The following is an 18,792-nucleotide window of genomic DNA, read 5'->3' on the forward strand; positions in this document are numbered from 1 at the left end:
GTTCTCTGTCTCTTCTCATTCTATGCAACACCATTTTAATTCGTAATATGATCGGTCTACGGTATTTTCAAAATTCTCCTAAAAAGCTGCATCCCAAAAGCTTCTAGCTTTCTCGTTAAGACAACATTAACAAAATCAATGGGAAAGTCCCCATAAATGAAAACTTAAATAAAAAGGTTAATAAAACTTTTTATACCAATATACAAAAGAAGTTTTTACTTCTGTATGTTTTTTTGACAACATTAACAGTCCAAGCTCCGGCACCATAAAGAAGAATACAGTAGATATAATATTTTTTCATCCGGTATCGGTATCGGATTTAAAGATTGAGTCTTTGGTTACTCAGAAATTTCCTTATTTTCAAAAAGGCTGCTGATATAATTTCTGATTTGGAATTTAGATCTTCTGTAATCCAGACTCCCAAGTATTTCATTTTGTCTACTTGTTCTGTATCGTCAGTTTTTATCTGGATCCTTGTTATGACTTTATCTTATAATCTTGTTAAATAATGATAACGTTATTTCATAATAAAGATTTCATGGTTGAAGAACTTGTGAGATTGGTATGATATTGATACAAGCATGTTGTTTAAGGTGGCAGTGAATACAATTAAGATAGCTATGATGGTAACCAACGCTCTGAAATGACAGGGTACATGCAGAAGAAGAATCTAATCAGTTGATCCGTCATTGCCTCTCCACCATATTTTAACAATTCATTTAGTATCCCATCTTTACCTGCAGCTTTTCAGTTCTTTAATTTAAGCGTTTTTGTACTTTATGCTTGTTTATGTGAACTTCTTCGTTTGTAGAAAATTCTGGTTGTAACATCATTTGTCGTTTCTCTGGGTATAACTTCTGTAGATAGTCAATCCATACATCCTTTTCGATGTGTTTCGGATCTATTAATTTCTATACCTCCGTTCTTTGATCTTTTATAAAGATCTCTTTTTGTAAACCATCAAAATCGTACTTCAGTCTTTTTGAAAGGCGTTTCTAGTGCTCATTTTAATTCGTCTTACAAGTGCATGTGTTTCGTTTGTCTTGTAAGTTTCGTACGCATGTTGTGTCTTGTATGACATGTACTTCAGGTAAGCTTTTTTTTAGTTTCGGTACATTTTTCCTTCAACTCTGTACAGAACAATGAAGCTTTTGCTTTGGGAGAGACTTGATTTTATTTATCTTATTCCCACGCAGAGCTTTTCTAGCTGAATCTAGATGATTGCATTCGGATGAGGTAATAAATTAGATATAGTGCTGGCACGCTTACAGCCAGATCGATAGTATGGCGTACGATGTTATACGACGTCGTGCATCTCGTCTTTTATTTTTTCATTCCCCCGTGTCATGTCACATACACCTGTACTTTTGATCAATCCTGTATTTTGTTTCTTACAATACTGTCCTTGCGTTATTTTAATTGGTTCTTATCGCTTCTATATAAGGACATTTTTTTCCAGTATTCTCTCCAATTTTGCAGACAGCGCAAAGCATCCCAATGTTTAGTTCACCGATTGATCTTGACCGGGACTGCCTTGCTCGAAGAAGGAGTGGTTATAGTTGGTGAGCGACTGGTTAGGGCTGTATTCAGCTCATATAATCCATATTTTGGATGCTATGTCCTAGCATTCCTAGTGTTCCTTTCCGCCCCTAATGCAACAGTACTAGGGACACCTTCCCTATAGTCAGTTTAGAACCCTTCCACCGCAATCCAAAAAATAGGTGATTGCTTTAATATATTTATATAGAAAGAAACAGACTGTTTAGAAACAGACTGCACACACTTCTATATAAATCAAAACGGGAACTGGTGTATGTTTTCAAAGACTGATAGTGTGTAAATAAATTTATTAAAATCAGCTAAGTACTTTTAGCATTTTTAATGCCATCATCAGAGCTATTCTATAAAAAGACTAAGTTGAAGAATCTTATTCATAAAATATTATAAAGTGTAACTTACGTCTTATAATTGTAACTACGTCAAATGAAGAGAAAACTTTGAACAAACACATTCTAATATTAAAATTTAACCCAGGGATCTAACCACTGATCAGGGTAAAAACCCTTAAATGTATAAAATAATCACATTTAATATGTTTTTAAAAATTGGCTGTTATTTTTACAATTAACAGCTGTTACTGACAATATGCAAAAACAAGATGCGGACGGAAACAAACTTCCTAGCAACATCTATTTTATTAAAAAATAATTAAAAATTTGAAAATGACTAAGTTGTCATATTATGTAGGTTAAATGGGTTTGAAGTTAGAAGTTGATATGAAATTTTAAAGTGAAATTTAAATAACAATCGTTAAGTTTAAAGTCAAAAGCTAAATGTGCAAAATTATCAAAATTATCAAAGTATTATTAAATTATTAAAAAACAAAACAAAACAGTCAGTTCTGACCAAATATAGAAGTGATATAGATGAAAAAACCAAGGAGATGTACCGTTGGACAAGCTCAGAGTTCCAAAGCTGTTTCTTTAAGAACAATATTATTATTAAATTAAGCCAAATCGAAAATATTTACTTATTTGTAATCAATGAAAGAAAATTCAAATATATTATAAAGTAATCTTAAAAAAACTTGAGCAATTGTTGGGCATGTTGAATACAAAATTATTAACGAAACTTCTTAAAGATTGGATCAAATTTACAATTTAATTGAATCTGGGTGTTAACACAATTTTGAGGGTTTCTTTTTAGTTCCCTGCTGATTTCTAAGTCTTCTAATAAATTCATTTTTATATAGTTGTTAATAGGTATACTATGTAGAATCCTACTATCTCTTTGGGGACTGAAGTGATGTTTAGAAACATGTAAGTGATTACCAAAACTAGATTTGTCAATCTTAGACAAATGTTCTTTAAGCGTGTTTCCAAAAGTCGCATAGTTCTACCCACATAGGTAACAGGGCAGTCTCCACAGGACAATTTATATATACCACTTTTTGATGTTTTTTCAATTTTATCTTTGGTGTGAGAAAAAATAGATTTGATATTTTCTTTACATTTAAATAAAAGTTTAAGGTTGGGGATGTTATTTAAGATTTTGGCTATATTATCTGAAAGATAACCTATTTATGATATTGACCTATACTTAACTGCTGTAGTGGAATTGGTAAGGACGGAATTGTAAGCTTTAATATATGCCCAGATTTCCTGGACTCAATAGTTTTGAACGATATATGGCCGTGAAAATATTCTATTAAAAATAATTTTAGACGAAGAAAAATACCAAATAATCTAGAGTGATCCTTCATTTGTTAATATTGCATACCTACTTTATCAAAATACCTAAGTAACTAAGATTGTTGGTGTGTAAAATATGAATAAAAACACAATAAAATACAAACACGTTCGTTAATATATTATGATATGCTTACCAAAAAAGTAAAATATACTTTCCCATCCCAGATATGTTGCTAAAAGTGAACTAAAGGGCATAGAAACTACCGCTCCCAAGTAACCACCAGACCAAGCTATCGCAATTAACCTGGTTCTTTCTAAAGGCGGCGCCCATTTCGCGTAGAAAGCATTACATGCTGGATACGTAGTTCCCTAAAATACATTATAAATTCATAATCTCTTGCAGAATTTTTAAAGGGTATGTCTGATTGTACCATACATTCAATCATAGTATGATTGAATGTATAGTATGGTTATTAACAAGGAAATACATCTTTTAATTAAATTCGATTGGGAGCCACCACCATCGGCTAACCAAAGTTTCTGCTTTTCAGCGTTTTCAGAGTCGCCTGTGGAGTATGCCGAAGCGAACTGAATCCAGTTATCGAACTATACATATTAATACAATATTAAATGCATACAGACGCGCTAGCGACATCTATCTAGAGACAGAGAAAATTCTCTATGAGTCGAACTACAGAATCCTTGGTAACTATCTGTTGCCTGAGCTTTTTACAAATTTATAACGACACATGCCGATAAACAGCGGACATGGTAGAATCTACAATATACATCCGTCATATACCTATTATATATTATTTGAATTATGTTCTGAAGCTATTTTTTTGTGGCATTTTTACAATTTTAACTATTTATAGTGGAAAATATCAATACCATACATAAAAGGACTATCCGAGAAACTTAAAACAATAGAAAATAAATTCAACATTTCAACAACATTCAAAACAACCAACACATTGAGATCTATTCTATCTAAAACTATACCTAACAATGAACAAGAAAGGACAAAGAATTGTATTTATAAAATACCTTGTGAATGCGAACAGTTTTATATAGGTGAAACATCAAGACCATTAAACGTTAGAATAAGTGAACATCAATCTTATATTAAAAATAAAGAATTTGATAGATCTCAAATATGTCAACACGCATGGGATAATGAACATAGAGTTCAATGGAGAGATTCAAGTATAGTCCTGAAAGAAACAGATAGTAAAAAGAGAAAAATCAAAGAAGCGGCTCTAATTATGCTAAACGAAACCAATTGTGTCGCAAATTCCTCGGTGGAATGCAGTAGGATGTGGATACCCATACTGAAAGAGGAAGTCAATAGAAAGAAAATACCACAATTAGTAAGTCAATAGTCGAGTTAGTACATATTTTATATTTTAGTATTACTTATATATCCATGTATTATTGATATTATTTATAATTTAAACAAAATTATAGTAAAGTCAGAATTTGGTATTAATTTTGAGAGTAAATTAAATGTAAGACCAAATACTTACGATGTCGGGATAGTATCACAAGGTTTTTCCTGGTTTTCCCTCGTGATTTACTATGAGATCTCTAACGCGAGAATTTTAATGTCACCGTTGCATGTGGTTGTCTTTTTAAAGACAGATCACATGCTATGATTTTTTTGTGACGGATATTCTTGAGTTGGGGTTGATTTCATGTAATCGAATGAACTATCTTTCAGTAAAGTCGTCCCAGGTACGCAACTCATAAATATTGGCAATATCATTTTTAAGTCTTCTACTTTAAAATGTATCATATGTATCTGAATTGCCGATATAAATGAGTCAAATTAAATAAATTATTAGAAGAATTTTTTACTAAGCAACAACATTTTTGTTTATGTTAGTAGTATTTTGTAGTTTGACAACGGCACCCGATTTGGGTGTCGAAACGTTAATAAAAATCATTTTTAATTATATTGTGGCTTATTTCCCATTATAAATAGTTAATATTATTTGAAGTAATATTTGGTTAAAAAATCTGAATGAATCGTTAATAAATCAAGAACATTGCGGTCTAAGTTTATTTTCAGATATAACAAATGACGATGCAGTTTTTTAGCATGTTAAATCAAAATATTATTTATTATCTATTGTTAATGAATAAAAAAATTATAATTTATGCTATCTCTTTTGATATTGTTGTGATTTTATATTAAAAACAATAAAATCGATAGCATTAATTGATAAAAAATATTTATTTTTAGATAAAGTTACATTTTCAACAATAAACTTTAGTTACTACAACAATTAATTATTATTATTATTATACAATGACTAGCTGACCCGGCAGACTTCGTACTGCATCAATAGATAAAAACAAACTTTTGTATACAATAAACCTAAAATAAACAAAAGTAATTCGTAATTAATAAACAAAAAATGCTCGATGTGAATGAGGTTTTATTATTATTTTTAATTAAGTACACATGATGTTTGAAGTAATAAAGTTTAGTTAAAAGTATCAAAACAAAGTTTGTAGTGCAACAGTTACAATCTCAAATTTGTTTATCTTATAATGAATATAACAGCTTTATTTAATTTACATTCAAAACAACCCTGTATTTATAATTGGGTTCGGGGTGATCCAACTATACCTATAGGTGTTGATTAATCAAAATAAAATTAAATTAAAATTAAATATCATTAAATAAATTTGAATAAACTTAAATAAAAAAAATAAATTAATTAAAAAAAAAATAATAAAATTAATTATTTTTTAAAATAATAAAATCATTTTTTTGGTAAAATTGTGGCTTATTTCCATTGAAAATAGTTGATTAAAATTAAATAAAATGAAATAAAATAATAAAAAAAATAAATGGAATTAAAAAATAAAATAAAATAAAATAAACAAAAATAAATAAAATACTTAAATTAAATAAATTTCAATAAAATTAAACAAAATTAATTAAAATTAAATAAAAGTTTATAATTTGCTGCTTGTTCTTTTCGTCTGCTCAGAACTTTTCTCCTGCTTGCTGTTCGTCAGAAAAGTTCGGTTTAGAGGTTTTTTGAAAATTTCGAAAAATTAAAAAATTCATATTTTGCCCAATTTATGCTCAAAAGTTAAACAGATGCACTTTTCTTCGATGAAATTTGTTGCTCGTTCTTCTTCTGTCCTCAGAATATTTCTACGGCTTAAGATATTGTAGCAGGGAGTATACCTACTTAATTTCGTATTTTTCACGTCATTGTTGTGAGAGTTATGGTGTCATGGGAAATCCACTTATGACGTAAGCGCAGGCCCGAACTGGCCCGCCGGCCCACCGGCCCTCGGGCCGGTGCGCCTTTTGCCTTGGTTACTATTATAAAAATTAAACGCTGAAAAAAAATTTTTTTTGAACTGTTACACAAATATGATGCAGCTACCATTCCCCTAAAAAATGTTTCTACTTGCTTGTGATTTCACTGTTTGGCAGCAGAAACCTACATAATGAAGCCAGTGGGTACAACAAAATACCAGATATTAGATAATCAAATAACGTAGGCTATTCAGGCGCCTTTCGTGGATATCAATATCCGCTCCAAGGACGCGCAGCGCCCTTGAAGACCATTTTTACGATTTGGGCGCCTTTCGAAGGTATCAATGTCCGCTGTTTCTGTTATAATAATTTGCTTAGATGCGACGCACGGCGCCCTCGAAGACCATTTTTACGATTCGGGCGCCTTTGTGGGTATAAATATCTGCTCCGAGGACGCGCGGCGCCCTCGAAGACAATTTTTACGAAGCGGTCGCTTTTCGTGGGTATCAATATCCGCTCCGAGGACGCGCGGCGCCCTCGAAGACCATTTTTACGATTCGGGCGCCTTTCGTAGGTATCAACATCCACTGTTTCTATTATAATAAATTGCTTAGATGTAACGCACAGCGCCCTCGAAGACTATTTCTACGATTTGAGCTCCTTTCGTGGGTATCAATTTCTGCTGTTTCTATTATAATAAAAAGCTTAGATGCAACGCGCGGCGCCCTCGAGGACCATTTTTACGATTCGGACGCCTTTCGTAGGTATCAATATCCACGGTTTCTGTTATAATAAATCGCTTAGATGAGACGCGCGGCTATTTTACGATTCAGGAACCTTTCGCAGGTATCAATATTATCTATTTATATTATATTACAATAGTGTTACATCCCACAATTGGCCTAATGAGTGCAATTTTCTGTGCGCCATAACTAAATCATACATACCGGATTTTTGCACCCTAGAGTCCTACATCAGAATGAATCCAGTGGGTACAACAAAATTCAACTCGTATCAGGTAATCAAAGACCAACACACATAGCTCGAAAATGGCATCCAGGTTTGCTGACCTCTTTTGGTTCAGTTGTGCGGCGAGTCTTAGCGTCTCCGGTATGACTCCGTCTATGCCAGGTACCTTTCGGATCTTTATCCATCCAACGGCCTCGCCGAGTTCCAACTCAGTAAAGGGTACCGTCTCTTTGAAACCAGTAACACTTAAACGTCTGTTCTCCACTTGAGGAAAGAACTCCTGTATTAAGCAGTCTCTCCTCCTCGGCAGGGGATAGTGTGTCTTTTCCCCTTCGGTTAGATGCACACAATCTTGAAACACTGCCCCCAGATATCTCTTTTGAGATCCTGAAGCAGGTTACTCCACCTTTCTGTCTTCAATCATGTTATCTCATTTCTATACTGGTTCTGCATTCGCTTTAATTCATTCATTCTCTTTCTCCTGCTTGAACTTTTAGTAACCACTTCCACTCCCTTCTTACTCTCATACAATTCGTTCTCTGATATTCAAGCCCCTCATTCTACCAGTATGGTTGTTTTCTTTCATACCTCCCATTTGACCTAACACAAGCCAACTCCGGTGCCCCACTCAGATCCTCGATTAACTCACTCACATCCTCACATCTCAGACCAATCAAGCTAAAAGCATCCACGAAGACTTATTCATTTAAAAATCTCTTTAGATCGATATCTTCATCTTTCCGTTTCTTCCTTTTGCTCGCTAGTTCAAAACTCACAGATATATGTAAGCTGAGTGATTCTTCTTTTAAAACAATCCAGCTTAAGACAATGTTTAAAAGTATCGTTGAAACCAGCGAGATGTCCGGAAAGTATTAACTATTACCTACGAACGTAGGTGCGTAGATCCATTATCATAGGTATTTCCCTCTCCCACCTTGAACTCTTTGGTTCCATGGATGGTCGTTCACATTCAGGTCACCGGCGCTTCCCCTTGTCCATCCTTTATTTCAAAAGTTCTAGAATTATCTTCCTCTATACTTACACATTCTTTTAAGTCAGACATTGTCTTTCTAGTTGGTCGGTGTTGGTCATTCTAGTTATTCTGGTATAACAAACTCATGTATTGATTGGTATAGTACTGTTCTCTTAGCATTGTCGTACGCGGCTTTGAAGTCAACAAATAGACGATGGGTTTTACCATCGGTTACCAGAGACCGGTACACTCTCCGTCCCAGCCTCTTGGATAATCGAGTCAATATACTCTTCATATACTCAAAGCGGAACATTTGTTGAAACATAGCAATTGTACACCATCAGGTATCAAACTTGTACTTTAACATACCGATTCTTAACAGAGTGTCTGATGATGCCAACTCCTCGATTCATCACGTATACGATCACGTTAGATCTCTTATCTTTAATGATTCTTTGTCGAGAGACCAAATGTGATAACATTCCCTTCGTGTGAGTGCCTCTGCAACGTCGTGAGCGGCCCTCGCCATTCCCATATTTATTTAAAGGAACTACGAATTAGATGGTTCTTATCTCTCTAACATACCTATCTGCCGTCTGAGTTCTGGTCCTAGGTGCTTTCATTCACCCTTTCCTCATTTCTTGTGGTCAGGTATCTCTTAAGTACCCGCTTTTCCAGGATGAGTTTCTTATACTCCGTACATTGTAAGCTGTCGGCTCTATGACCGGATTCTTTACAAGTGAGACAAAAAGTCGCCTCACTACTGCACTATCGTGCCTTTTGCTCCCTTTGCCACATCTGTAGTAGGAGTCCGTCATGTTTTCTCCCTTGCAGTCGGTTTTACTATGCCCGTACGGCAGGCATTTAAAGCACCGCTGGACATGCAGTCTCTCTCGGATCTTGCACGAGTTCCAGTCAATTGGTACATGTTTTCTTTCCAGGCGATTCTTGGCTGTGATGCGTGTCAGTCCGACCGTGACGTTTGTGTTCCCTTCTTTATTATCCCTTCCTCCGTGCGGGCCACGATAGTCTTCTTCAGGCGCTTGGCCTGTTCTTTCCCGGCCACTTTGAGGGTGAAGTCCTCCTCCGTAGTATTCTTAGCGCTTGTGATGCTAATCGCCTCCTTCTTTGTGTCTAGGCTACCCTTGATTTGCTTGAGCAACTCGGCGTAGGATTTTCTACCTTCCTTCATGATGACCTTCTGCGTCTCCATCCTACTTTCCCCGTATTCATACTCCGCCTGCGCGATGTGAAAGTCCATACCCATAAATGTAACTTCTAGGAGCTTCCTGAAGTTCCTACCTCTGTTAGCCCCCACTACTCTTAGGGACGCCTCTCTGGTCTCCAGTATCTCCAAGTCTTTCCTCAATTTAGAAATAATTGCCAGTAGTCTCTTGTCCCCGTCGATTTCCGTCACCCCTTTCTCTACAGGGACCATGAAAATAGTCTGACGGTTTTCCCGGTTCTCTTCCTTCTGACCCCTCCTTGTAATCGTGCTCATAGTACTAAGTTGGGGGTACTTCACCTTTCCTGGTCTGTATGTACCTCCTGCACATACTCCCATTTCCTGTTTTTCCTTATCAGGTCGTGGAACCTTGCCCCTCACCGAATCCGTGACCACTACTAAGTCGCATGTAGGTTTGTTCTATCTTCCCGGTTTGGCGACCGTATAGTGATCTTCTTCCCATTCGACTTAATAATGTCCTTTATTTTTTTAAAGCCTCTTTCTCCTGAGTTCAGGACCGTTGCGATCATTTCTATCTCTCATTCACTAAGTTTTTCGGGGAAGAACTCTTCGAAACCGATCTGTGTGGAAACTCCTGCCGTTTCCTTAGTCGTTCCTTCCTCACCGGTTTTCTCTACTATTCTATTTCGTTTCTCAATGCTGCCGAGGGCGACTTGTCTGAAAGTGCTCTCCATGTCTTTGGTGACTATCTTTAAGTTTTTTACCTCATTCTTGATCTCGACCTTCGTGTTTGTATGGTCGGACATTAGTTTCACTAAATTATTCGTAACTCTGGTAAGTTTCTCTATTGTTCTTACCATGACCGTTATGTCGGAGCTCTCTTCCTTCTCTCTAGGTCTTTTCTCCCTAAGTGAGGAGCTCCTTTGCAAGGTTGTTTCCCCTGGGAGATCCGTCTTGGTCAGGTCCCTACCACGGACCGGAGATCTTCGAACAGATCCCCTTCTTCCGAAGATCATAGTCTCTTTCTTCCTCTTTCCCTCTTCGCTTAGAATTTTTCCTTTGTTCCCTCTACTAGAATGAACACCTTATCATCTCATTCATAGCTTGTTAAAGCTGCACCACCACCGGTGACACGCTCCATTCTCACTTCGTTTTGTTTTATGTTTTCTTAAGTGATCAAATACTTATCCATATAGTTCCCGCGATTAGGAGAGAATTATACTGTCCGGCGAGGCAGTGAGCCCTTGCCCACGCTAAGGCTTGAATTACAAAGGACTTTCGCCAGTTCTCCGGGGGCTCCGTTGGCGAGCGACTGACATTAGGCCATTCACTTCTCAGGTACGGATCACCTGAAACCGTGTGATTGCGGTTTTTTTTATCTAGGTTTACTCTGCTACTATATGGAGTTTTAGAGCGCTCTAAGAATTTGAAAAAATTTAAAAAGTACATACCTTCTGTTGAACACCAATGATCATGATTTTTGATCAATGTTTTTGAACCAGTAGATTCTTCTGTAGAAGCAGTTGAAAAATTACTCACACTTTTCGAAAATTTGTTTGGAGTCTTCAGAGACTACCAAAGAGTCTAATGGAATAAAAGGGAAACTGGGAAACTGAAGCTATATTTTTGTGGCATCTTACTATAATTTACTATTGACAATAAAAATGGTAAATTACTTTATGTTTTTAAATTAATATTAAACTTAAACAAATTCACAAGTAATATTAATTTACTTCACATGTAGGCCTGGTTCCGCGTACCAAAAAAAAAGTTGACTAATAGCAAGCTGAAAATTTGTTAATAGGTTAACAGTGTGTAATCGGACAAACTTTGATGTACTTGTGTTTGGGAACACTGGAACAGGGGAAGTTTTAATTGTGCAACAGGTTAAAAATTTGGAACGTCAGACTACGAAAACGTCCCATGTATTTTGTCGGACAGAACTTCCAATTGATTTGTTGCCCTTTCATTAAACTCGCATGTAAAAATCAGACTGATATTTATCACTAATATAATTTCTGTCATTGAACATGTTCTGCGTGTCGGACTTATTAAAATGCCCAGTTGGTAATAAATACCAGTCTGATTTTTGCATGAGAGTTTAACGAGTGGGTAACAAATCAATTAGAAATTCTGTCCGACAAAATACATGTGACAATTTTCGTAGTCTGACGTTTCAAATTTTTAACCTGTTCCACAATTAAAACTTCCCCTATTCCAGTATTCCCATACATCCAAGTTTGTCCGACTAGACACCGTTGAACTATTAACAAATTTTCAGCTTGCTATTATACAACTTTTTTGGTACGCGGGTCCAGGCCTAATGCACTAGGATTTCAAAAAAGTTTGATGCAAAAGCTTATAAAGGGGTCTGGCGCCTTTGTTTAGAGATTGGGTTGGCGCCTTTTTTAGAATTTGGGTTGGCGCCTTTTTTAGGGGCCAGCCCAGCCCTGACGTAAGGGTATGAAATATAGATAACAACCTACTCCCGATCCAGTCGAATATACCTGCCAAATTTCATAAAAATCGGTAAAGTCGTTTCGGAGGAGTATGGCAACAAACACTGTAAAAAGAGCATTTTATATAATATACAGATGTAAAAATTTTGGTTGCTACTAAAATGACTATATAAAACAGCATATACCTTCCCTGAACTTCTACAAATAATTCAACATCAAAATTAGCCAAATCGGTCCAGCCATTCCCAATTTTTAGCGAGACACACGAACAGCAATTGATTTTTATATATAAGATGCAAAAAATTAGATGGCTATTAAAAAATAACGGTTGAAGAGAGAAAAGTGAAAATTTAGGGTTGCATTTACCTTTTCCTTCCACATCACACAAAATTAAGAAAAAACAGTTTGACCAAAAAAACAAAAAAAATATATATTAGGGAGGCAGCCCCCGTTATGACTTACGGATATGAAAAATAAATAACAACCTATTCACAGTCCAGTCGAATATACGTGGAAAATTTCATAAAAATCTATTCAGTCGTTCTCGAGCTATGTGTTGGTAACTAACACGACTTTCTTTTGTTTATATAGATGTAAAATATTTAAATGGCTATTAAAAAATAACGGTTAGTGATAAAAAATTGAAAATTTAGGGTTATATGTATATTTACGTCCCACATCATATAGAATTAAAAAAAAAGAGTTTGTCCGAAAAAATAGAAAAATGTATCAGGGGGGCGTACGGGTATGAAATATAGATAACACCCTACTCCCAATCCGGTCGAATATACCTGCCAAATTTCATAAAAATCGGTAAAGTCAAGTCGTATGGCAACAAACAATGTAAAAAGAGCATTTTACACATATAGATGTAAACATTTGGTGGCTACTAAAATGACTATATAAAACCGTATAAACCTTCCCTGAACTTCTACAAATAATTCAACATCAAAATTAGCCAAATCGGTCCAGCCATTCTCGAGTTTTAGCGAGACACTCGAACAGCAATTGATTTTTATATATAAGATATGGAGCCAAAGCAAAGCTTATGTGGCCCAAAGTACAAAATATTTGTAGGTCCTAAACTAAATAATATAATATAACATAAAACAAATTCTATCAAAATTAAATTACCTAAAATAAATATTCAAAAGATTTATAGTCCATTGAAATGTTACATTTTTTTGGACATAGCTTGCATTTGTCAGAAGAGTCAATTTTATTTTTTTGATGTATAGGGAAGGTCAGTAGAAACTTAAGTTCAAGTTTTTGGGGTCGCCACCCTTATCCCCGGGCCGCCATCTTGGAAAAGGGGTGCAAAGGGGTTTTGCGCTATATCTCGTAAACTACCAACCCTACGGAAAATCTAATGAAACATAAAATGTAGCAAATTAAATTTTATACAATTTTGTTTCTATTACTTTTTATCGTCAAGGGACGAACAAATAAGATATAAACAAAAATAAGTAAAAAATTTTTAACAAGTTTCCTGTTGGAGGTTATAACTTTTTTCAGTTCATTTTACAATAAAATATAATTATAGTAATTTTGTAGAGGATTTTTCAGTATATAATTTCCACTATAAAGTTGTTTAATTCTATTTATTTACCTAGGTTTTACAGCTCTCCAAGCTTGACCAGATTCTCGAATGCTCATAGTGATACAATAAAAACAAAACGTTAGACTTACTTTTCTATCTATATATTTTTTTATTCATACAATTTATTATGACTTTAACATTTATATGCTATTATTAATCTATTTTTGACCTTTCCACCCAATATAAAACTTAGAGCCCTAAGCATATAGAGAAAAGTCTCAAGAAGTTGTTTGAGGACAAATTCGCCGGTCCAGAAGAACAATGACGCAACTGTAAAATGCAAAATTCTTTAGAAGAGCAAAAAAAACGATTTTTAAATATTTAAAATATGTATTAATGGGGCGTATGGCGTTTATTTTTTGACAACGATGGCTTTTATTTTCATCGATATTAGTTCGAATTTCATTATCTTAATTTAATCGCCCCATTTTCAACCCTAACTACAGTTGCGTCATTATGCATCTGAAACAAGGTCTAACATAGCGCGTATTTCAGTAACGACGCAACCACCCAATAGTGGCTCAGCACATTTTTACAATTTGGTCGTTTTTGTATCATCTTTACATAGTATTTTAGAATTTAATTACGGAATAAACAGGAATGGATAAAATTTGCAGTTACGTCATTCTTCTTCCGTACCGAACTGAATATCTGCCTACTATGACTTTTTTTATTATAATTTATCCTAGGTTGCACAGCAGTCGGTTCCCCTCTACTTAACTTATTCTTAAAGTTGTGCTACAACTAGAAGTGCATGTGGTTGCCGAAAAGCAGACCTCAAATGTTCAGCAGTGTGGCTCCATTGTGGTGGTGAAAGTTCCAGCAACATCGTGGACATATCAACATTAATTATTGAAGAAAATGAATTGGAAGATAAATTACCGACAACGACTTAAAACTCTAGCTCTCTATATACCCCAAAAATTCAAGTCGGATACTTATTCAGATCTTGACTTGCAGCCTGGACCATCGAAAAAAAATAAAAAATAAAAAACTATGATAGACCTTTTTCAACATATAATAATAAATAATATTCTTTTGTCTAGAAATTGTCCGTAGATTGGGCCTATTGGGGATACCACACAAAAACGCGCCTCCAGACTGTACCTCATAGGTGCCGGGGAAAAGGGTCAAAAATAGCACAGAATAAATAAAGGCTCCCCCAAACCAACGCGAATTATTCGCAGCGGATTCGTGACGGAAAGTTCGCAGTCGAATTCCTGACGGAATTCGTAAAGAACTTCATATTGAAGCGAATATATTCGCGTCATACTCGTATATGTCTAGTATTGAGAAGAGTTGGTGACAACGAAAAACATAGAATACTACTCAGTGATCTCAATTCTTCACAAAAATGTATACATCATCAGATGAAGAAGAAGCTCTTGTAATGTTAGCAATGGAGGACGACAATTCAAGGTAAAATTATTATCTATAGTTATCCTAAAACAACAATATGGACTATATTATGAATTTAATCTTAGGAAAAGAAGAAAATGGGTTCATGATATCAATCTAGAAAGACTGAAATGTGGGGAATATCACACGCTGATGCCTCAATTACGAAAAGACGATAAAAGATGCTACATTTATTTTAGAATGACAATAGATTGTTTCGATGAACTGTTGCACCTTGTAGAAAATGATATTAGAAAATCAGACACGAATTACCGAGAAGCTATTTCTCCCGAAGAACGGTTGGCCATAACATTAAGGTAAGAAAATGAAAAAAAAAACTGCAGGCATTATTTATATCATTAATTTACTACAGTAAAAGAGAATAAGGATCAAAATAACTCTAAAATATACTTTATGTATTGTAAGGGTCAAAGGAATTGACATAGTTGGAAACTGATGGATTATGAGAAGCTGCTTGGTTGCAACTCTGCGCCAAGTTGTGTAGTGTAATATAATTATTTTCACAATTCACTTCATAGAACCCAGAAGTATTCGATTGTTTAGGTAATGCAGTGTCATTTGGTGAAGGTAGGGATACAACCGAAATACTTCCGACGGAAGAGGGGTTTTGATAGGTGTCTGTACTTTCAGCTCTAGATTGATGGCTATTCAAAGAACTTTCCTCCAATTGAACCAACTCCTGCTCCATGATAACTTGCGCAATCTTCATTTTTGTTTCAATTTGCCTTCTGGGAGAGAAAGATTTTACCGTAGAAGCATGAGCCAAAAACAGTTGATCGGTAGCATCATGCACTACTCTCTTTTTGCTCTCAAAATAACTGATCATATCTTTCACAGATGTGGATGGCTCAGAATTGCGTTTTCTGTTTGTTCTGCCTGTAGAAGGAGTTTCATTTGAAAGAGTAACCCTAGGAGCTTCATTTCGAGTAGGTTTCGATGAGGAGGGTTGAATCTTATTCTGGGAATCATCTGTCTGAGTTGTTAGTAGATTTTTACTACACGTTGGTTTCTGTACTGCGGAATTTTCATCCGTTAATATATTTTCGGGTGATTCTATATTTGGGAATGCTTCAGATTCTTGTGTATCAACATCTGTGACATTGGATGCAGTCTTAGCAAAATTTAGGAACGGTTTGAACGATTCCATATGATCTGCCCATATCCATTTTTTTTATCGCTTGCCGCTTGTCCAGTTCTAGTTTTATTAGTTCTTATGTACTTAGCGTACGTATCGCGCAGATTCCTCCATTTTTTTTTAATCTCATCCCCTGAAACAAAATACCCTTTTTTTAGGTATCTGGCTACCGGAGATACATTTTATACAATAGGCCATAGTTTTAGAGTCGGGTTTTCGACTGTAAGTGCCATAGTTGTAGAAGTTTGTGAAGCTTTATGTAGAAATTTGCAACATATTTACTTGCCCGAACCAACTACAGAAATATGGAAAAAATCTGAAGAAGGTTTTAGAAATACCTGGCGATTCCCAAATTGTATTGGTAGCATCGATGGCAAGCATGTTACTATCAAGTGTCCAGACAAAACAGGATCTAATTATTGGTGTTATTTGAATAAGTTTTCTACAGTATTAATGGCTATTTTTGGCCCAGATTATAGATTCATTTCAGTTGATATTGGCGGTTTTGGTAAAAACAGCGACGGTGGAATATTCGAAGCTTCCAACATGGGAAGAAGATTTGAAACAAATCAGATGGGTGTACCTGAGCCGAAAAATCTCCCAGGCCAGAATGAACTTTCCCCCATGTCTTAATTGGAGACGAAGCCTTTGAACTAAAACCATACTTGTTGAGGCGCTTTCCATACAGTCAAAGCAGAACAGATATTTTCAAGGAAAATTATAATGTGAGGCTCTGTAAAGCGAGAAGAGTAGTAGAAAACGCTTTCGGAATATTGGCACAAAAATGGCGTATATTCTACAGACCAATGGAAACAAACATTGATACTAGTATTCTCATTGTGAAAACTGCATGTATTTTGCATAATTTTCTAAGGACAAAAAAATGTGATGATAGATTCATAGAACTTTTAGATCCACCAGAGCCTGAACTTGGAGCATTTCAAAATTTGGACAATGACCCAAGGAGAGCTGCAAGACTGGCATTTTCTGTTCGAGAAAAATTTGCCACGTATTTTAATTCAGGACTATGATTAAATTGTTCACGATGAAAATAATGGACTCTTCTTGCAATAAATATAGTATTGTTTAGGCCTCTGCTTTTCTTTAGTCTTAGATGTAGAAAAATAAACCAATACAAATCGTAAAACCACTCACCATTTTCGCCTATTTCTTCTCCTATTCTAGTCCAAATCTTGTCCTTTTTCCTTACATTTTTATAATCTTCATGAGAAAGGTCATAGAGAATAGGATACTTTCGAACCAACTCAATAATTCTCTCCATTTTCAATTTTTTCACATGCGAAACCACTGCGAAACTGATAAAAACGCTGTCGAGTGCGAACTAAGATTCCGGACGAATAAATACGCAGACAAAACGCATGCCCGAACGACGAAAATCGTACTTGTCTGAACTTGTATACTTACCACAGTGAAAACAATTCAATGCGAATCGTATGCGGTACGGAATTCCGCAGGTAATGCGAATTTTCCGCGTTGGTTTGGGGGAGCCTTAACCATACAGAAGCGAATCTGACTGTCGTTTCCATTGATTTTGTTGGGACCGAAATATTTGACCTTGTGCACCAGTTACAGAATAGAACTTGATGTTCTAAGGAATAGACCATTCCAAATTAGGTAATATTTTTGACAAATAGTTATTAATTAAATATGAAATATAAAATTTAACTATAAAATATAAATAAAATATAAAATAAAACTTATCTAAATATAAAATTTAACTATAAACAACTGTCACGTCAGTCGCAAAAGTGAGAATGCACCAGTTACGTTGACACATGAGCATGAAAATTATGTTATCGTTTTTGGCAGGAGTTTCGCTTCTGTGTGGTTATTTATTCTGTGAAAATAGCTTAATAATAAACTTACGTGCATAGAAATCGGCCCACTTAAAAATTTGGTCATTTTTGATGTCTCCTATTTCCTAAACCTGTTGCCGATTTAAGTGATTTGTTGAACAGGTTATAGCCTGATCCTTTAACAATATTACTGTAATAATATTGTTGCTAAACAGGTAAATTTTCATTGTATACCGGCTGTACAAACCAAACTGTGTTTTTTTGTCAAAGTTCGCATTACCCTGTGGAATATTTTAACATTTATAAAATACTGAAACTAGAACCCAACTATAGCCTCAGGTTTTCTCAACGTTCTGTTTTTTGAATCATTCGTTTATGTTGGATAATAAAAAAATTAGGTACTTTAACAACTAGACATGTTCTTCATCAATACACGGTGTTTCTAAATAAGTGCGACAAACTTCTGCGACCAAGACTAAGGGGATAATTCTGCATGAAAAAATAATGAGAGTTGGCTTTATCAACGTATGTCCGCAAATGTTTCCTTTCCGAGATACGGGATGTTGAATTGTTTCTTACAAACTGACGATTTATTTTATTGCTTTAAAACCGGTTGAGATATGTCAATGAAATTTGGTGGGTTTTAAGATGTAGTTATTGCACATTTTTTGACATACAATTAAGAATTTAATATTCACCATTAGCGCTCATACGTGTAATATGACCGATCATATTACCTGTATGCACGCTAATGGTGAAT

The 18,792-nt window shown here is 35.2% G+C and overlaps 1 protein-coding gene across 4 annotated transcripts in view; it reads right to left on the reverse strand.

Annotated features, from left to right (window-relative positions):
* LOC114336743 (sialin-like) overlaps positions 1–18,792 on the reverse strand; it is a 108,611-nt gene that overhangs the window by 33,380 nt on the left and 56,439 nt on the right. For all 4 annotated transcript variants that reach the window (XM_028287113.2, XM_028287111.1, XM_028287112.2 and 1 more), the window contains one exon: positions 3,386–3,560. In XM_028287113.2, the coding sequence (XP_028142914.1) occupies positions 3,386–3,560 (175 nt within the window). The remainder of the gene's footprint in view (positions 1–3,385; positions 3,561–18,792) is intronic.

The sequence above is a fragment of the Diabrotica virgifera genome, chromosome 3 (assembly GCF_917563875.1).
Source record: "Diabrotica virgifera virgifera chromosome 3, PGI_DIABVI_V3a".
Taxonomy (NCBI): Eukaryota; Metazoa; Arthropoda; class Insecta; order Coleoptera; family Chrysomelidae; genus Diabrotica; species Diabrotica virgifera.